Source organism: Thamnophis elegans, chromosome 7, assembly GCF_009769535.1.
Source record: "Thamnophis elegans isolate rThaEle1 chromosome 7, rThaEle1.pri, whole genome shotgun sequence".
NCBI lineage: Eukaryota > Metazoa > Chordata > Lepidosauria > Squamata > Colubridae > Thamnophis > Thamnophis elegans.
Genome location: NC_045547.1, coordinates 85966529 through 85988580, shown reverse-complemented (window position 1 = coordinate 85988580; position 22052 = coordinate 85966529). Strand labels below are relative to the sequence as shown.

At 41.5% G+C, this 22052-nt stretch overlaps 1 protein-coding gene across 1 annotated transcript in view; it reads right to left on the bottom strand.

The window, feature by feature from the left end:
- Positions 1-1560: 1560 nt before the first annotated feature.
- Positions 1561-22052, bottom strand: part of PCLO (piccolo presynaptic cytomatrix protein) — a gene marked incomplete at its 3' end in the record, with an annotated part of 80047 nt that continues 59555 nt past the window's right edge. Inside the window, 14 exon segments of the mRNA XM_032221901.1 lie at positions 1561-1743; positions 2835-2889; positions 2891-2945; positions 2947-3028; positions 4150-4330; positions 6884-6955; positions 9001-9094; positions 10415-10441; positions 11303-11433; positions 12876-12926; positions 13593-13804; positions 14234-14301; positions 15052-15160; positions 18400-18525. Coding sequence (XP_032077792.1) covers positions 1561-1743; positions 2835-2889; positions 2891-2945; positions 2947-3028; positions 4150-4330; positions 6884-6955; positions 9001-9094; positions 10415-10441; positions 11303-11433; positions 12876-12926; positions 13593-13804; positions 14234-14301; positions 15052-15160; positions 18400-18525 — 1446 coding nt within the window.

The window sequence follows — 22052 nt, the reverse complement described above, 5'->3', positions numbered from 1 at the left end:
AAAGTGAGGTTGTGGTAGGAAGATGGTGGCACTGATTTAGCGACATTCACTTTGGTACTGTGCTTTCGTGTTCATTTCTGTATTCCTGTGAAATGAGGTTTGTGTGTGTGTGTGTATGTGTGTGTGTGAGAGAGAGAGAGAGAGAGAATATTGCTCTTTTTGGGACAAATTAGAGTTATGTGTGATCCTTTTGAAATCTTGGCAAAGATTAGGCTTTAAGTATATTCACTAGGGATTAAAGGGATTAAAGCTTGAAGTAGAATCACATGAGAAATTGACACCATGGAGTAATCCATGGTTTGAAGATAATAGGGAAGATGCTTTATTAGAAAGCATTGGCTAAAAAGGAATAAAACTGGTTTATTTATAATGGTTGTTTTAATGATTTTGCTATGGTACATTCTGACTAGGACTTACCTAGAGTTTTTGCTTGGTATTATAGTCAGTTGAAACGTGCCAAAATTGCACAGTCCAGGTACCTCAGTAGCTGGAATGCTAGTATGCTTAAGAAATTCTTGAATCCAACAATTAAATTTTACATAGAATTGAAAAATTGGATGAATATTAACATAATTACATTCCAGAAATATACAGCCTTAGAAAATCAATGACTCCAAATTTTAATAAACGTAAAATATGCTTAAGAATGAAACTAACTCAACAGAAAATACTGTTTCTTTTTTATTTGATCTCAAGTAATGTTGAAAATGCTGAATATTAGATTTCCATGTTTGCCTTTGCACGTCTGAACGGTTTATTGTCTCAGAGACTCCCGCCGTATAAGCGTTTGCAGGGCAGAGCAGCCAGCACGAAGCCTATCTAGCCGTTCACAGCCAACGTCTTATTGAGTTAGAATGACATTGGCCTTCTCAGTGGACACTCGGAGGCTGGTAAATAAAGGCAGGGAAGAGGAGGACCCAAAGTCCAGGGGAGGAAAAGGTGCACCTCCTGTTTATTCTGGTCTTCTGGGTTCCTGGAATGGAAGAAGGGCCCAGCCTATCCTTTTCAAACAGGATACAAAAGAGGCGGGAGCGAGCTAATTCCCAGCTCCTCCTGTCTACCAAGCCACGAACAAATGAAGAGACCCCAGGTGAAATTCAGCAGCTGCCTTCACCGAGTCTTTCTACCCAACTTCCGGGAAGAATTTTGTTTTGAAAGGTAGATTCTTCACAGCAGAATACACAGTACACGTCAAAGTGATAGCACCAACTCAACAAAACAACAACAAGGTGTCCATGTCGTAATTCCTGTGTACCACAATAGTCTTTAATTATACAAAAAGATTGGTTTAATCACGCTTAAGGAGTTCAAATTAAATGCACGCCATTAAGTTGGCAATATCAGCACGAGGCATTCGAGTTTTGGAGGAGGAAGAGCAGACTCAACCCTTTATGAGACTAGCCCTTTCAGCAATTAAGAAATCTTAATCTCTTTAAACCCAGTGGAACATTACGGCTACGAGCGGGGGAATAATTTCACCGTGCAGCAAATTAGCAGGCCCGGCCAGAAGGGCCTTCGGTTCAGGCCAGGCGTCCCACAGCCGGGTGTTTTTCTGCTCACCTCCTTCAGGGTTGAAGGGTCCATCGGACATCACTTTCCTGAGGGCTAGTTGGCTTTGCTCTTTGTTGTCACTGGCTGGTGGAGGCAGATTGTCAGACTGAGTTCTTTGAATTGGGAGGACGCCCGCTATGCTGTGTCTGTGCAGCTTCCTGGCATGATTAGACTGACCGCTTTTATGGGCCGCTGTGGCAGTTATGGGTGAAATGGAAACCCACAATATGTACCTCAGATGGAACCAGCTTAAATGTTAGTCATGCAAACAGAAATAGGGAGATTCTCTTTCTGCATTTAAATAGGCAAGTTTCTTTGAATTCCAAAGAGACATCACATGAAGAGCAGTAAATGGTAATTAAACTGGCTGTTTCTTTTTAATTAAATAAAAGGATAAAGGATTTTATTTCCTGCCTTTTGCATTACGCAACAGTCGCGTGGCACCAATTATCATGGAGACAGCAAACTCTTGCCACAGTTGGATTATACTAATTTGCCACACACTAAATCCTCAACCTGTAATTCCATGAAAGAATGATTTACACGTGGTGAAATACAGAAGTACAGCTGTAATTGGTTAAGCCTCATTGCTAACTAACATTTTTTATACCCCCATATAATATAGGGCTAATGATTAAATCATTAATAAAGCCGGTATCTAATTTTAATCACAGCCAATGAATTTCTGTCTGTGAGGTTGTACAATATTATCACTGGATGAAGAAACATTTCAAGGATGTGTTTTCTAAAAAATAATTTTGCACAAAGCAAGGACATTTACCAGTATGAAACTGAACCAAATAAGTTCTTCCATTTTGGTTTTCAAATTCTGATGTTCTACAATAGGTCTACCCATTTGCTTTTCAAATTTAGCATTCCCGAGTTTTTTAAAATAAATTTCCACAATTCTCAGGTAGGGGCAGAGCTGGAAACAAAGTCTATAATATTTAAATTAGTTGAGGCATTTGTGACACCAAAGGAACAAAAACACAACAGACAAACCTTTCCCATGAGAAGTGCAGGATCGTAGCATTCTGAGCAAATGGGAAACATGCCTGGGAAAACAACCAGTTTAGGGGCATTGTGTGTATTTCTATGTATTTACAGACAAACCGACAGAACACTGAACAGGTGAACGCACCAGGAGCCAGAGCGGAGGAAAGGAAAGGCCAGCAGCAGGGAAGATGGGCAAGCAGGAAGATGGGAGGAGGAGAAGGGCGGGAGAAGGAGGCCACAGATGAGATTAAGCTGCCATGCTGAGGAATTTTATTTGTGTCTTTTACTTGGTTGGAGGCGGAGCTGTTGGACAGCGGCTTCGGCAGCAGCGATGGCTGCCCCCAGCATCTTCAAGGTGAGTTTGAGTGACACTGGTTTTGCTTTGGCTGCGAGAGGTCGTGAGAGCGCAGGTGTCCCTCGGAGGAAGATTTGGAAATCCCCGGGCTGCTGTGGGACTTCTCAATGGTGGGCATCTGCATATCTGGCCAAGAATTGTGGGAGAAAAAAATACCAGGAATACAGTATATTAACCTTCATCCACCTCAGAGCCCTAGAGTGGTCATGTATGCAATAGAAGGTCTTCTACTCCATCGCAGGTGAGGTTCTTCTCACTTTATCTTGCTGTGCTGCTGAGAATAAGAAGCAGGGAATAATGCCCAGCCCTCATCTTCCACAGGCCCCCGAAGAAGAACAAACTCCCGCCCCCCCCCCCCACGTCCACCTGCTACCTGCACATTCTGGGCCTTTGCTTGGTGGGATGCAAACACCCAGGGGTTCCTAAGAGGAGGAGATTCGAAGCTACAAAGCAACCCTTTTCCCTCAAAGGTGTGAACTACTACTGTAGTTTCCTCTACTTTGCACCTGGTTCCAAAGGAAATCGGCTCAGTTCTCTAACAGTCACTCTTATGGGGTCGCATAATTTTAAACTCCAGTGCAAAACCTTCCTGATAATTTTTAACCTGTTTTCAACTGATTCAGTCACTTTAATCGCTTTGTCCTGTGGCAATTCTACACCTATAAAAAAAGACACTGCTACTATTGCTATTCTGAAGCTGAGAATGGCTGATGCAAAGCAATCCATGAGTCCCTGCCAGGGATTAGAAAGGAGACCTTCTGGAAACCAAACGTAACTCTTCTGGGGCTTAGCTTTACTCCCTGAATACCTCATAGCCAGAACAGGCTGGAAACTTTATCGCAGAAATGGAGAAAGTGGCCTCCTGTTACATCACTTCCAAAGGGAACGTGAGATGCGTTCCTTTGCTTCCTTTTAAAAGTCTCCTTCCACCCCCTCCTACAGCCCCCAGGGCCTCTCTCTCTTTGGGCAAGCCCACTTCAGTGGGCTGCAAGGCAGCTCAGCCACCCATTGGCTGCTGGGCAAGGACCAAGTTGCTCGTGGGGATCTCCAATGGGTTCCACCCTCCGAAGGAGCAATGGGCTCAAAACTTGAAGGCTATTTCTCCATCAGTCTTAAGAGGTGGAATAACTTCCTGGGTAGAGCAGGGGATCCCCTGTACCTCACATCAAATGCTCCATGAAGCCAGAGGTTACCAGGAGAACCCTACCCTGCTGCCCACAAAGAGGGGCAGTTGGTGGAAGTCTTACCTTTCGATGGATCAGGAAAAATACCATGACTTCTGCTCTTGATGACTGACGGTTTCGGAGATGGTTGGCTACTCTGCCCCGAGTGGGATCTCCCGTGGTCAATGCTTTCACTCTGCTCCTTCAGAGGGTACCAGTGGGGAGTGTTATCCAGGGGAGAGGCACTGGAGAGTTCAATTAAGACCTAAGCAGTGACAGAAAGAGAGCACACCATTTGCTTCTGTAAAAGCAAAAACTATTCTAGGTGCGCCTGAATCTCAACACTCGCTCCAAGCTCATTTGATACAACATTCCCCTTCGGATGATTGTTCAGTATTTGTGTGCAAGGTCCTTATTTCAGGAGATTAGAAATTGGATTAGAAGGGAAGGCATTATGGGGAGGAAAAGAAGGAAAGAGAGAAGAGAGAGAAAAAGGAAGGAAGGAAGGAAGGAAAGAGAAGGAGGGAAGGAAAGAAAGAAAGAGAGAGAGAGAGAGAAAGAAAGAAAGAAAGAGAAAAAGAAAGAAAGAAAGAAAGAAAGAAAGAAAGAAAGAAAAGAGGAAGAAAGGGTAACACAAATGGAGCCCGAGAGGTTTACTTCCAACTATATGGGACCAGGTGAGCATTTAAAAGAATCTGAAATGGGAAATCCTTCTTCATGAGCCTAGACGGGAGGTCTTGGAGAGCCTGAGTCCCTTCAGGTTTGTGCCCTGGAGTGATGATTGACAGTTTTGAGGAAACTGCTGATGAGAGAAAAGTACTCCAAGAAAGAACAAGGTTTTCCCCCCCCTCTCAGAGTGATTGTTTTAAGGATTGCAGGTGTGGGCAGTGGATGTTGGTTTCAGCCAGAGCAGAAGACAATAGAGACATTTAAGTATTTAAAGTTTCTGAGTATTTTCTCCAGAATTTCACCTTCTTTAAAAATGAGATTTTGTAAATAAAAAAAGTACTTTGTAAACAACTTTCATGTCAGTTTGCTTTTTATTTGGGCTCAGGATAAAACCAATCATGTCTGCAATTTTTTACATTTCAGATTTTTTTTCAGGTCAATGTTATTCAAACAACATTTCTAACATAAGGAGTGGCAATTTATATATTTTTAAAAAGTAAATAAAATATGAATAGCTCATAATTTGTAGCAATGATCAAACATTCTACAGTGGTTAATGGTGCTGAAATAGAAACCGGGAGAATATAACCTCTTGCCTTAAGCATGAAACGTGGCTGGGTGATTTTGAGTCAGTCATTCTCTCTCTCAGCATAACTCATCTCACAGAGTTATTGGTGGTGTCAGGAAAATAGGGGCAGCAAACGTAACCCCCTTCCCCCCGAGTTGTATAAAATAAAGGAGCAACACATTAATGATTTCAGCCTTTACCATATTGCGTTATTATTAGACAATCTTGTACTTGTATTTTTATATATTATCGTATTTTTAGAGTATAAGACGCGCCGAGGTTTTGAAGAGGCAAATTAAAAAAAAAGTTTTTGTACTCTGCAAACCACCCAACAATGGCCCATTTTTCATGAAAACAGGCCCGTTTTTCCCCCCAAAAAAGGGCATAACTAGCCCTTAGGAGGCTTGTAGAATGCCCCTCGGGGGATGGGGGCGCCAAAAATGAGCAAAAAAGGCCCATTTTATAGCAATAGCAATAGCAGTAGACTTATATACCGCTTCATAGGGCTTTCAGCCCTCTCTAAGCGGTTTTACAGAGAGTCAGATATTGCCCCCAACAATCTGGGTCCTCATTTTACCCACCTCGGAAGGATGGAAGGCTGAGTCAACCCTGAGCCGGTGAGATTTGAACCGCTGAACTGCTGATCTAGCAGTAGCCTGCAGTGCTGCATTTAACCACTGCGCCACCTTGGCTCTTCATTTTATGCTCATTTCTGCCCTCCCCAGCCCCCAGGAGCTCTCTGAAAGCCTCCTAAATGCTATGCCTGGCCATTTTGGTGAAGGTGCTGGGTTTCGGGAGGCAAAAATCCTGTATTCAGTGTATAAGACGTACCCAGATTTTCTGCCTCTTTTTTGAGGGAAAAAGGTGCATCTTATACTCCGAAAAGTACAGTATATTTCGTTTAAATTTGGGGAAAACATGAATGTTTATGTTTTAAATCTATGACAGATCCTAGGGGCTAGGACAGGGGTCAGCAACCCGCAGCTCTGGGGCAGCATGTGGCTCTTTCATCCCTCTGTTGCGGCTCCTTGTTGCTGGTCGGATCCACAATTGATAGGGCTTTCTGTTAGGACAGGTAGAGGAAAAAGGATGCCACACTAGGAGCAGACTCTATGGTGGGGGAACCAGACTTCCAATCTGCTCCAGAACTGAACAGGGGGCTTCTGGTTAGGACCTTTGTGGCTCTTTGAGTGTTTAAGGTTGCCGACCTCTGGCCTAGGAGAAGGTTACCCAAGATGTATGAGTGGAAAAAGTTGTTATGATACCTGAGCAACGAGAGATGACTCATATTTTGCTTATAACTTTGCAGCCTATACTAACTTGGTTTTTTTTAAAGAAACAAGGGTTAATTGATATGATGGCTTTGTTAATGTATAGTTGAACCCTACTAGGTGGGTTTAAGCCAAAAACAATGAAATCCATAATTTCTTAAATGGATGAATGTCGCAAGACATTAGTGTGCATCTGTCTCTGTCATAGGGCCTCTATCTAGACGAACATTTCTTGGGATTTAAAAACTGTATCATGTGATTCTATTATTAATGTTGGGAAAGGGAAAATTAAGGAAAACAGCAAACTTACTTCACCCAAGAAGTCATTAGAGGAGAATCTATCATAATCCCAGACACTGACTTCTAGAGTTTTCTTCTTCAGCTGCAAAAGATAATAAATTTTAGCTCCCATTGTGCAATTCACACCCAGCCCACAAAACATGCTCCACTGAATAATACCTTCTTGTACCCTCTATGCATTGGCAAGGTGACCACTCGGCAATCATTCTCTTCACATTGACCTGGGGGTGGGAGGGAGATCTTTGGAATGAATTCTGAGTGGAGGAGTTATTTGGTCAAGCTTTAACCAGGGGCATCCCATAGTAGACCGTGTGAGTGGCTATCTGGTGTAAAAAGAAGTCTTGTCCAACTCCTGCTCTGAGCGTAATTGTCTAAGCACCTTGGGCAGATGGCTCCGTCACCTCTTTCTTAATGTCTTAATTTATTTTTTGAACGTGAAAGCAAATGTAGTTCATAAGGGTATCATGGCATAACTGACCTTTTAAATTAAAGACCTGATTGGAAGGTGTTGGGATCCAATGAATCCATGAAATTGAATATTCAATTTAAATTGGACACTTTTAAATCAATCTGGAGGTTTATTAGATTTCTATACATGTGTACCCATTTTTATCCAGTCAAATTGACAGTTAGAATCAACTTCATTGAAGTTGACAATTTCTTTAGATCGAATTGATATACTGTATTTTGATTTGAACTGACGAGTCAGTTTGGATCTTGAATGATTGGCATGTGCACAATTGATAATACCGTCCCACTAATATATACTACAGTGAGCCAGAACAATTCTCTACATTTTGCTAAGCGCAGGGAGTTAAAGCAGCTGCTTCTCCTTTAACTTGGTTTTCCATGTATCTATTTATTTCCTGCTCTTCCTCATCTAGAAAAGCCAGCCAGATTCTACCAAGGGGTAAGCGGAGCAACCAGAAGAAACATGACCTTCGGATGCAAAGGAAGAAGAGATCAGGCAAGCCTGCCGTGGCACACCGTTTTCTTCTTCCACAGTCTGCCTTGCAAAGAACAGGTGAGTGGGGAGAGATGTTGGAAACCTTCCGGTCTGACCCTCAGCTCAACGCAGAGATTCACCCCAATAATATTCCTTCCATCAGGCCCATCTGGCCACTATTAAAATTGGGGTGAGCCCTGAGGAATTTAGCTCTGCTGTTGAATAACTTTTTCTTAAGAATTTTTCCTGATGAACAACTGAAAATGGCTTTCTTATCATTTGCTTTTTATCCCGTCCTCTTGAACTCTATTCTGTCCCCTATTCTGTAATACCTGACAGGTTTCTGAACAATTTAAGGTGGTTATTAAGTGTCCCTGTAGATAAATATACCTGACACATCCAGATACACTCTTGCTACAAAAGGCATGTGCCGTTTTTGGCTGCTCATCTCTGAAATTACTCTGGTTTGCCAATATCTTTTAACTCAACACATTGTGTGGTCAAGGCCAAGAAAAGAGAAATAACAACTTTCCCACACAGCCTTTTTCCCCCCCCTTTCTTTTTCCTCCCCTCCCAAGTCTGCTACCCACCCCATTTGTGCCACCTGTGTCAATTTGACCCCTTTTTGGCATTTCTGTTAAAAGGAGAATTTGTGCAGTATATTTCTGTGTATGAAAAGGATTTTTGGGTACAAACGGGTTTTATAGGAAGTATATGAAACTGATGGATTATTTTTCATAAATAGGGTCCTTTATTTGATAGATAATTATAATCAGTAATTATTAATTCAATTAGTTCCACCTCTTTTGGTCTGAGCAATTCCCAGTTTGAAATGTGGCAAACTGGAAAATCTCCAAAACTAGTTTTACACAGAATTAGCAATTTTTGGCGGACAAGATAGTCAAGCTGGGCATTGCATTCACATTGAAATCTCTGCCTATCATTCATCTTAATCAACACTTCCTTTGGGGAAAGCAGCTGTCTCTGGTTCAAGATCATCTTCTTTCAGAGTAAAAAAAAAGGAGGGGGGGGATATTATCCCCTCCAGGCTGTCTGTCTGGTCACAGTGGAATGGACAAACAGCATGCGGTTAGGATGTAGGGGATGTTATTATGAAAAGAGTTTCCCTCTTTACATGCTCTTATCTCAGAAAGAAAGAAAAAGCTCCTTTAGCCACAGACCTGCTCCATGAAGATGCTTTTATAAATAACCGTCTGGTTCCACTCAGGATTCAAGCTTTTCTGTATGTATTTTGTCTTTCTCTTGTTCTCAACGCTGAAGTGAAACAAAGGAACAGAGTATAATATTACTTTCATGGGTCTCCTATTGTTCCAATTTATAAACACTTTTAACACATCTGATGATTAAACTTTCAGGCTCCTATAGTCAAATGACCTCAGATGGCATTTAATTTCATTGTACGAGGTGCAATGAAAATAAAGTCAACTACAACTACAACTAGATCTATTTCAACATAAATGATAATCTTCTATTGAGCATTTGTTTTAATTACATTTTAGGATTATGCACATTTTGCAGGTCATTATTGCTTTCATGAATATCCCCTCTGAACTCATTTTAAAGCTAAGTCATCCTTCTCATACGGAAAATAATACAGTAATTTCTAATAAGTCAGCTCGGTTATAAAAAACATTGGTTTCTTTAGGCAGATTAATTTTTGCAGAGAAATACAGAAGTAATAAATGAGATACAGCAGGTGAGCAAAGAGCTAAATCTGAATGTGCTACGTAAGTAGTGTCACTTCAATATAGTGTATATATTATGTGAGGGACCTTTGAAAGCATGCAGTATAAAGACATTTTTAATGCACTTGGAGCATTTTCGCAGGATCCCAAAACAGCTGTCTTAGTTTCTGAGGTTGATGGATCAAAGACACTTTATTTATCAAGTGATTTACTAAGATCTATCTAAATACATAAAAAAGGGGGCAATTAAAATTGAGCTCTATTTGGATACTAACTCATATAACAAGAATCCCATAAACCCCAAAGAAACTGATATAAAATGGAAAACTACAATTTATGCATAAAATGATTTTTTCAGTACAGTATTTGCATTTGCTAGCAAGCAATTCATGTTAGAGAAGCAGAACAATTTTTTTTCTTCTTCCTGATGTTTTCTCACAAGTTCAGGGCCTGCTTTTGCCAGGTAGATTGTGTTGATCCTTCGGTTGTGTCTTTTCGCCCAAGCCTGACTTTGTAGGCTGAGAGAAAGTATGAGTTACCCAGCGTCATCCAGCCTCTTTTCAGGCTTAAGGTGGGACTAGAACTCACCATCTCCTAGTTCCTAGTCTGGTGCCTTACCGGACACAGCCTCTCAGAATAATTATCAATTGACAGTGCATTATCATTTGAGCTGATAATCCTGTAATGGTAGCGTAAGATGCTGCTGCGTCAATTTGTTGCCTATTATAAATTTTTCACCTCTGGCCATCAGTAACGAGATCAGTCATTCTTGGGGGCAAATGCAGTTTTCTTTCCTGCTTTATAAATCACTGGAATTCTGGGCAGGTGAGTATACACAATATGGATGTTTTCATGCACAGAGCATCAGTTAAAGAATAAAGGTCTCTACCTTGCATTCTGGACAACCATGACTTGGCTGCAAACCCGGTGAAGAAACAAGGCATCGAAAAGCAATAGAAAGGGATACAGGAAGCAAAAGTTTAGGAATACAAAGAGATAAAACATGATGCCAGCCATGTATCAAAAGAGGCTCAAAATTGAGGAAAGAAGAAATGTTACACAGACTGGGCACATCATAATAGAATCCCCCCCCACACACACACACACTGAAAGCCCCCCACTCACCCATAACAGCATTAGCAGTTTAGGCCTATAAGATCTCAATCATAGATAAATACTATAATATCAAAGTGCAAAATTATGATTCACGAATTCATCTTTTCTTTGAAGATTTTATTTCTGGTTTGGAACAAACTATCATATCTGAGAATGAGAAACTGATAGCTGATCAGAATGCTGAATTGTAGCTTGATCCTGGTTTAACTCATCTATGGCTAAAAAAAAATCCAATGTCCCATTGTCAGAGAGAAACTTGCAGTTTTTTCCACACTGGGAACAGATTTGATTTGAACTTTTCTCTCCTACAGGAAGGACAGGAAAGAACCTAGCTTGAAGCATCCCTATGAGGTCTCAGGGTCTAGTAACAGCCCCACCTCATCAGGTTGAATATATTGTGTCATCTGGCAGAAGATGTACAGAGGAGAGAATTCCTTACGTTAATTCTCTTCATTAATTGTAATGCAACCTGTGGCTGACCTTGGGGGGTGGAGGAAAAGAGGGGCTACTTAGGAAACAATCTGACAACCAAACTCCCTGGAAAAATCATTCAGTTGGCCTCCCTTGAAGCTGGAAATGCTGATTTCGTGGTCAGGAAAGGAGTCTCTAAAAATAGAAAAACTGAGAATTGTTGCATTGGTGAAAATGTCCTTCCACTCACCCTCTTCCCGGTAGAAGGTAAACTTTGACAAAAGGGTCAGAATAACCATTGTTGTCACGGGGAGCAAGATTTCTTGCTTGAAGGACATGAATAATCAAATTGCCAAGTTGTTTGTCATAGTTGATTTGAAGCTAAAGAGAATATTAATTCATGTTAGTTGTTTCTGAACTGCTTATGAAAATAAAGTCATTTTAAAATCATGTGCTTACAACTTTCCTGCTTTTCCCCCTTTTACAACTATGCCCTGATAGCTGGCATAACTGATGAAAATTCTAAGCTTCCTTTAAAGTGTCTCAGAGGAAATTCACTTCAACCAAATGAGCTCTAAAAAGAAAGAAAAATGGAAATACGTATATAAGCCAAGTACTGGAGTGCACGGGTCCCCAACCCTCCCATCCATCAATCAGTGCCAGTCCGCGGCCTGTTGGGAACTGGGCTGTGCAAGCGGAGAGCGAGTGTGCAAAGCTCCGTTGGTGTGCACAAAACCGTCCCCTCCTCCCCCTGCAGCCGCTGCCTGTCGGTGGAGTCAGAAAAGTTGGGGGGGGGGGCCCTGGCATACGGTATTTGAGTTGATTCTGGGGATGGGGGGAGGTTGACTGAGTGCTGCCACCTGCTGGGCACAAAGGGTGAAGTCTCTCTCAAGTCGGGCTCAACTCCAGAAGATGGCGGTGCCAACAGAAGTGATTCCCAAGACTTATTTTTAGTTCCCAGCCTGGCTGTCCATCTGAATATTAACCAGCTTTACCAATACAGAGAGGTGGTAACAGCAATTATAGACAGTGGATGACGAAATGCTTTGCATAATTAAAAAGTCAGCCCTAATAAGAATGTTCCTGTTTGCTGTCCACTGTCCTTGCTATTCCAGAGGGCCGTTCGGCCTGAGTCTACTGAGAAAATGGAGCCAGCTCCTGTGGTGCAAACAGCCCCTTCTTCCATCCTGGGTCCGTTCTAAGAGTTTGAATCCAGAAACCTGCTCCCTAGTCACTAGGACGATAAAGGCCCTAAAGGCTGGGGGGCATCCAGTGAGGATTTTTTAAGACTTTGCCCTTCATCACATGCAGTATTAATTGATATTCATTTATAAACTGTATGAATATATGCTGAGCTTTATTATACCCTTATGGAGCTGAGTTGGGGCAGGAACAACAGTCCCCTGGGAAGGAATGAAACAGAATTAAGTAGGTATTTCTTTTGCTCCCAGGCATGAAAAATACCAGAATACCTATTACAGGCACAGGAATAGAATCTGGTCAACAGTGAAGCAGCCTTCTGCAATATCATCCTCCTCCTCCTCCTCCTCCTCCTCCTCCTCCTCCTCCTCCTCCTCCTCCTCCTCCTCCTCCTCCTCTTCCGTCTAAACACATCCTATTTCCCTGGTTCGGGACACCCCCCCCCCCCAAACAAAGGTGCAACAAAAAGCATCTTTTACTGAATAACCCAATTAATGTATCAAACATCCAAACTGTTCTATCACTGCATTGTTACCTTATCCCAAAGTACAAACCACAAACATTAACTTCATCCTTTTTGACAACAAAGGTAAATGGTAAATAACTTAATATGCAGCCATTACCTGGATTTCTCCAGTTATGGGATGGGGACTCCCCTTTGAGACTTCAGCAGGCTGTCATTTAAAAACAAATAAACCAGCAGCGGTCGTTATTTGTCTCTCTTTACAACTGGATTAGAATTATCACAGCATTCTTAAATTTATACAGTTAAGGTTAATGAGTCATTCATTTGGTGGCTGAAAAATTCAGTGCTGAAATGAAACTTTGTAAAAAGGTGATATCTCCTGCAGTAATTCTGATTTTAATACCTTGTCTCAAAGGTGACTTATTTATTAAGAATTCTAGATTGATATATGCTGTAATTTATTTTATAAAAAGAAAGAACCTATAAACTTCAGAATCTCTGTGATCAGAGTACAATATTAAATTAGTGTTTCTGCCTATACAAATACACCCAAGGCTTGGGCCTGGGTAAACAGAGTGACTTACACTTTACTTATTTATTCAGTGTATATATGCTATCTTGTTTTCCCAGAGTTCAAAGCGGTTCACATGGGACTCCCCCTTTATCTTACCCCCACCCCCACCCAGGGGTCAACTCTTCTGTGCTTGTGTGTGGAGAAGGCCTGTGACCACAGTAAGAGGAGGTCTCCAAAGCCATCACTTAGAGGAATGAGTCCTCCTAATGCTTCTTCCTCCCCACCTGGCTGACCATGCAGAAGACGAAAGAGCCTCTCAACCCACCCTCCATTCCTCCCCAGGGCGAAGTGCCTCCCTACCTTGCCGCTGTGCCGTTTCTTGCTCACCGAAGGGGAGCCAGGCTGCCCAGGGCTGGGCACGGAGCTGGAGGTGGCTGACGCTGTCCCCGAGTGCCCGTGGGACCCCTTCTCCACGGCTGAAGAGGCCATCAGAGGAGCCTGCTGCAGAGAAACCTTTTGCAGCTCTGCAGCCAGTTGCTTGGGATCGACTCCTGGAGATTTCGTTTTATCCACTGCAAGCACCAGAATTCACAGTCAGCTCTGCATACAACAACACGATCCTATCTACCCACAGTTTGCTCAGTTTTTACAATAGGAGGAAACAAACTGGAAAATTTCCAGAAAAAAAATCCAGAATATTAAATCAAATAAATATTGGAATTTCACGCTTTGGGTTCCAGATAAACTCTCTCTGGGAAGATAGGAACCAAGCTGGGACGCCTGGATCAACCCATCTGGGGAGAAAAGATGGAACTTTCCTGCACCAAATTACTTCCACTTGAAACCTTTTGTACTTCTTTAAGAAAAGGAAAAATGGCGCATCTCGGGCTCTCCTGCCCTTTCCTCTGCACTTGCTACAAACTCAAAAGCTACAGGTTGTGTAAGGGCAGCCAAATCCTTCCCACCTCAGTTTGTCACCCATGTTAGATGCTGTCATTTACCCGTCTTTCCCGGCTCAAGCAATTCCATAGGTTGGGAATTCTCACCACCTGGCAGCATGCTGACATTCCTGAAAGGAGGAACAAGAAACCTAAGACAAAAAGAACCCTCTCCGGATCCCCAATGATCATAATCGGATAGATAAATGAGATGAAGCAGCTGCAGAACGAGCTACCTTAAGTAGCTCTGGGATACTTCATGGTCTGAGAAGGATGACCCTGAGGGTAGATTTATGAATGGAAGAAATGTAGTTTACCCGACATACATACACCTGTGCGTATGCGTTAAACTCCTCCACCCCAGGAGTCTGAATCAGAGTGCTTTACAATCACCTATCTTTGAACCATATTCTTGTACTTGTAGATCTAGTAGATTTTCACAAGTTTGTTGAAGAATTTATGAATTCACTGAATCCAGAACTCCTTTTATCTAAGTGTAATGCAAGATAAGAACATTTTTGCAATAAAGAATATGCTGTGAACCCATTTAGTTTCAATGTTGCCAAAGAATTCCCCTCCCCCCCAAAATGGTGGTTGATTATTATGTAATTCAAAATGAGTCAATACGTTCTCTGATATTAATATTGTTTTGACACTTCTGCCTCAAGTAGGATGCAAAGTTTCTAGCCCTGGTTCATTAATTCCATTCCTTTTTATATCAGTTTGCTATAAGGAACAAGGAACGATTCCTTTAATACTTAAAATTACATTCATTTTCTTTTCATATCAAATATTACAAAGTGCAGTTTGCAACTTAACAACTGTGATCAAGAAACCAGGAGAAGCCAAAAAATAATGGAAACAGCTGAAGAAAAACTCACAGTCTTACACATATTTCAGCTTCCCCACTCTGCAGGCCGATGATGCTCTGGACCTCTTCGTAGCTCTTGCCCGTCAGAGGAAATCCGTTCCACTCCAGCACCTGCATGCCTAGGAAAGTGGGCACGAGGCAAGTTCTGGGATCAGCACCACGGAATCTGGAAAGCTACCCGAAGCAAAGTCCCTCAGCTATGATGTGAAGCATAAATGCAACTGGCATCTGATGTGATAGGATCAAAATCTTTTCACTGCACATGAGTCATGCTAATTTTAAATTTTGCTTACCTTGTTACCTTGTTTCCAAACTTCATGGAAAATTTCTGTCTCACAAATAAACTGAATGAAGAGGGAAAGGGGAAAAGGAAATTGAGGGAGGAAGAATTGCCACAATGTGGCATCCAGGAGTCATGGGGACCAACATGGACTTTTCTGTGGCAGGAAAACGCTAAATGGAGGCAGAGGCTCATACTGGAATGTGGGTGTACGTTTCATGATATTAAAAGTCAGTACAGCCAAATGAATATTTCCCACATAATTTTTCTTTCTTGCCATTATTTCGTACCTACACTGATCTCTTTTCATCAGGACCAGCTGTCTAAACAGGGTAGACTTCTATTCCACAGGGAGTAGACCAAACGTTTCTTGAATTCTGTCAGGACTAAAATTCCTGTTCTGGCCAAATGTGAGGAGATGAAGGGAAGCCACATCACACGTGCCTGTCTCTTCCAACCTAAATTCTTCCCAATGTTATCACTCCAAACCAGAAGCATACCATGCCTTGTGGTAAGACTTACTCTAGTTTTTATATGGGCACTATTCAAACACAAAGCCCTGTTACACTGTAACAGTGTTACAGGTAGTAGAATAAAAGATATTACTATACCTTAGTACAGGAATTGGAAGTATATGAGATGGAAAAGGATGTTCTAGTAAGGTAAAGGAGTTTGTATACTGAGGAAGTAATTGGACTGAAAAAACCTACCGTGCTATAATACGGATTCCATAATATGTATTTAATGTGATGTCCTAAACTGGCCTCACTAATCAGTCAAATATGCAAAATGATGAGCCCAAACCTGTTAGCCCTTTGTAAGACCTTGGAGGCCTGGTTTTGTGTCCAGCCTGGAAAATAATACTGGTGAAGATTGCAAGATGTCTACAATTTCTCCAAGGTCTCGCTGTTTCTTAATTTTTCTCAAAATTGAACAAAGGACAAGGAAATGAGCCCTCCTAGAGTTGATCCTAACCAAGAAGAAAAACTGACTGAAGAAATAAAAGCATGGAGAACAATTGGCCACGTCCTCTTAGGGTTCCAGATGTTAAAGAATAAGAAACTGAAGCATAGACACACAGACACACACAGAGACACACACAAGGAGAGCTGATTTCAATAACTTTAGAGATGTACTTGGTGAGACGTCGTAGAAATCCCGAGGTCCAATGGAAGACAAGGTTGGGAACTTAAAAATAACTTAAGTCAGGAACTATAGCTGACCTAACCTTAAGATCACTTTACCCTGGTAGAGACACGGCTGAAATGTGTCTTAACTAGCAGCTGTTTAAATCTTCATGAAAAAGACAGAATTCTTGAGCTGCTTTCACTTACACAAACAATATACTGTTTAACCGGTCATATATTTGTTTTGAAAACCTGGTTAGTGAATAAATAAAACACTGTGAAACATTCATAATAACGAGTGGCAGATATTGCTTAGAGAAGAAGGCTAATGATGGTTCAGTATTTCGGAGCAGACTACAGGAGCCCAAATATAAGATGACCAGAGCAGGAGTGGCGGCTTAGTGCGGGGATCCAGGAAAGGGTTCCCATCCCACCACACCTGAGAGAATGTTTTAATGTTTTACATGAAGTAAGTAGGATTTCTCAGAGAGATACTTCACATTCTAAACGGTTCATGGCTCAATAAAGACAGATCTGGCTGTCATGGGTTTGTTTCTTTTAGATCCAACGTTCCCAGCGGTGGCCTAGGAAACACGAGGGTTTAGTAACAGTGCCGCAGGATGTCTCTCTGATAGGCATACCACAATGTTTGTTTTCAAGGGGCCAAATTCTTGCAAGACTCTGACATTCTAGTATAAGAATCCTAACATAAATTAGTCAAGATCTCAAGAGGTTGCAGCAATAGACACCTCTGGTGGCTGAGCTCCTGCCATGCTGCTTTTACTGCCATGTGGCTGACCTACGGCTGATATGCTGTTTCTCAGCAACGCTCTTCATGGAGCTCCCCTTGGAGACTATCTGGAAGCCACGGCTGGCGCAGAAGGCAGTCATAGGGACAGCTTCAAGGGTCCCTACCAGGGTCCACGTGAAACCATTTTTATGGGAATTGGTTGCCGATTGGCTTCCAGGTCCAATTCAAGGTGTTGGTTATGATTTTAATTTTCCTAGGCACATTTGATAAATAATATAGTGGGCATCTCCCAGTTTTCTCTGCTGTGCTTTAGTAACCTTTTCTAAAGCATCTCCGGGTCACAAATGATTTGTCTAAGATATCTAATATATGACAGGTGAACATTTTTAAAATTTCCAGGTTCTCAGAAGAAGACTGTGGGGGACAATATCTCTGTTTACAAAATGAATGTCATGGTGGACACATCTACTTATTAAGAATTTATTTCAGTTTACCATTTTTAATTATTTAAGAAAATTATGGATTAAATATATATAAAACGTTAGATGTCAGAAGAGGCAATTGGCCTGGAAAGATATCTACAAGCATACTGATATCTGAGACCGCAAGAAAATGTTATTGCTGGCCTAGAAATGACGAGAGCTGAATTCCAGTCCTTCCTTAGGCATAAAAACCAGATGGGAGATTTTGGGCCAGCCACTCTCTGTCTCTCAGCCCAACCCACCTCAAAGGGTGGAAGTTGTAGGGAAATACAAGGCAGGAGTATCATATGTACTTGCTGGCTTGAGTTCACCAAATGTATATTTCAAAAGACAGGATTATAACAACAACAACAACAACATCAAACATCCACATCTGTCCATTCCAGGTCCTTGGAAAGGACTTGATAATTTGCCAAAAATGCCAAATCCAGTCTGAACACCTGGATGATTGTATACCCAACCATAATATAACAATAATAGCTAATTTTCCCAGAGACTCCAAAGGTCTCTAAAAGAGTTTGGCTCCCTTGAAAAAAAAAAAGACTTGCCATGATTTTCTTATCTTTATTTGGGGAACTTCCCCAGCAGACTCTGTTTTTGCTGCTTTGCTGCTATTTCTTTCCACTTACTCATCAGATCTTCCTTTCTGTTGAGGATAATCCCTCTTTCCACATGCAGACGGATCAGTACAATGAAGGCAAAGAACTGATCACTGTACCTTCCATAAGTTTCCCTGCTTGCTCAGCATTTCCACCCGGTAGGATCCTTGCAATGTAAGCACCAATTTCTCCATTGGTTCCAGGAATTTCTTTTCCACCTACGACTCGAATCCCAAGTCCATTGCCTGCATTTAAAAAGCACACGGTAATTGTTAAAATATAAGAATAAAAACAGTAATGTAATTAATAAGAAAGCTACAGGTTTGTTTGTTTTTTTGCTGTAGTTGTTCAATTCTATATTTTTTTCATTTGGAAATATTATTTTTGTTTCCAGCCAGATAATATAACTTGAGTTCTAGCAAAAGGGATAGGAAAGAAATGTCAATTTTGTTTTTATCATGTGATTAAATCAATCAATCAAAAGACTTGATTTTACAAAGGGAACTGAACAAGAGAAGAGTGGAATAAACTCTGTGAATGGATGCTTGCATATCCTGTAAACGCAAAGGAAATGAAGAGGGAACTCTGCTAGAATAACTGGTGAGACAGGAAGAATGAAAAACGTTTCTCTCTGCAAATCTAAGAAAAGCAAACATGTATATAGCAAGTTAGGGAAATAAGTTAGTTTCCATTTAATGCTGATGCCACAGTGGTGATAGGCAAGTGGAATGATTACTTCTTCACAGGAATGCAAATTTAGCATGATATATTTATGGCCTGAGATTAAAGCAATACATGAAAAGGCAGTTCAATAATTGTTCTGCCAGGAAACCTCGAATGGGCATCAACGCAGCCTCTCTTTTCACAAGAAAGAAAGAAAATGTTCCAGAACACCGCAGGCTGATCACACCTGCTCCAGCGCTGGCTGCCAGTGGAGGCAGCCGGGACAAGGAGCTCCAGCCCCAAAGACAATAATTCGGACATTCTGTTCCTTAACGCCTCGGACTCCGGAAAACATCCAGGCCGAGTGGATGTTCTATTCTTGGGGAACAAGAGGCTAATTTTAGTAAGAACAAGCAAAGCGGCTGTTTGCTGTTTCCATTTTGGGGGTGGGGACATTTTCCATTTGCCACTGTTGTCTTCCTACAGGTGTTGTGTGTGTGGGAGAGGCACCCTAGCAAGGCCACTGAGTGTTCTGGCAAATGGCTGAATAATATGTTCATGTACAGAGGTAGATTTATGGGAAAGTTCTTTAGCATAAAGGCTACCAATACCTGGAATTTGACTGTGCTAGAAGAATTATGGTTGTGACCTTGCTTGGGGTCTTGCTAAGAGACACGTTTCAAGAAATGAGAAAAGTATTCCTGACATCAATGATTAGAGTCAAGAAATGTGTGACTTTTCTTTTGAGAAAATAAAATAAAATCCAGTAATAAAATGACTCAGCACATTTTTCTGTGGAATAGATATTATGATAATATTCTAAATTACGATGGGAATCTCGTTCTGAACCATCCCAGGTCTGTCCTGCCTTAGATTTACATTGGCCAGAGCAGAACTGGGGACGGACGGACATGGTGTGGGGGCCCTCTGGGAGGTGTTGGTCGCCGAACCTGGAAGTAAGTAACTTCCGGGAACGGCGAAGGGCGCGCCAGCCCGCCCACGGTCCTTACCCGGTTTTGACGAGTTCTGCGCTTCCACATACAGCGCCTGCGCGATCGTCCAGGAGCAGCTGGAGCGTCGCGCAGACACTAGTACGCATGTGTGCACCGCGCGCGTGCACGAGGACGCCACCGGCCCCGTTCCAAGCGAACCGGTTGGAACGGGGCGAGAAACCCACCCCTGTATGAAGGGGTTTCAATTTCCCTTCAGCTTGCTTACATCCAGAGATCCAAGGAAAACAATCTGCTTAAAGATTCAAGAAAAAGCAAAGCTACCAAAACATAAATCAAAACAGAATAAAACTACAGCGAACACTTTGTATATTGTCTTATATTCACACAACCCAAAATATGGGCATAATCCTCATTCCGCAAACACTACTGCTTTGCTGCTTTCTAAAAATGTAATTTATGGGGAAAGTTTTTTCCCTTTGAAGCAGAACAAACAATAACACAGCACAGCAAAAAAAAAAAAAAACAACAACCCCACACACAAACAAAAAAACCAAATCCAGAACAAAACACGGAAACCTGGCAAAACTCTGACGTGCATGTCGTACATCTATCCTGGGTCTTTAACCGCTACATCAAACTGGCTCTCTTCTCCAGCATTTCTGAGCATAAACTTTCAATAAAAAAAAAGGAAACAGATACGGAATGTCACAAAACGTTCTTCATAAGAAGCGTGGGATAGAAATCATTAGACATAACTGAACTATAATCAGAAACTTTTTATGGACTGCTTTTTCAGTAGCTCCTGTCTTCATTTAGTGACAGCAATCTATGCCTTAAATCAGAAGTTGGAGAGAAAGACAGAGAGAGATAGAAAGACAGAGGCAGAGAGGGAGGGAGCTTTTGTGAAGATCTCTGGTTCTGTTGTCTTACTTAGACGTTTTGTCTAATGCTGTTCTGTCATACAGTGTCCTGTGCCTGATCTATTGTTGCCATTCCTCTGCCCCTTTTGCCAGACTGAGGGCTTGCAATGAAAGTCAAAGATAAACAGAACTTTGGCTATAATATTGAATTGGAAAAGTGGGAAACATTTGGGGGGGATGAACTTAAAAACGACTATGTCTGTGGCATATAAAGAGAACCAGTATATTTACAGATGGCATGTGCTGCCTGTAAGGCTGGCAAAAATACCACCAACAGTATCCCCAAAATGCTGGAAGTGTGAAAAAGCACATGGAACATACTATCACACGTGGTGGACATCTAAAGCGGCAAAAAAACATTGGAAAAAAGTTAAAAATTGGCTGGAATCCATTTCAGGAAACCAAATCGACTGGAAACCAAAGACATTCCTATTAGGCATAACGATGACTAAATATAAAAAAGAGGCCCTATATCTAATCCTACATATAATTACAGCGGCTAGGATTGCATTTGCCCAGAGATGGAAGGACAGGATGATACCAAATGAAGATGAAATAGTAAGAAAGATTCTAGACTGTGCTGAGATGGACAAGTTAACTAAAAAAATTCAAGGAAAGGAAGAGACAGAATATTATCTAGTATGGGGAAAATGGTACAGGTGGTTGGAGAAAAGAAACAAAGATTAACGATAAGAACCCAAGATAGATTAAAGTTACAAACCAAGGAAAAAAGTTACACAAGCCAATGAGGGCTTGAAAGTTTGCTTGATGTATATAGCCGAAATACAGATAGATAAGTAAAAGATAATGAAACAAGAGGGTTAAAAATGGTGAAATCCAATGGATGTGTATTAGGAGGGGAAATATTGTATATAAAAATGTACTGATTGAAAACTGCTACAAGGAGGCACATGGAGTTCCAGTGTGCTGTATAAATGTAGTCTGTGTCTTTGTTATTGTGTCTATGTGTTTAAAATATATTTTTTTTAAAGTCAAAGATAAAAAACACTCCTTTCAACAAAGTTTTTCCCTTGAAAATGTTTCACTTCTCATCTAAGAAGGGGTGACATGAAGCGGTCTTGTAAGGTTTGGGGGCTATCAGAGAGAGGAGGGAGTCAACCAATTCTCCAAAGAACCAGAAGGTAGGACAAGAAGCAGTGGATGAAAACTAATCAAGGAGAGAAGCAACCTAGAACTAAGGAGAAACTGCTTAACAGTGAGGTCAATTAATCAGTG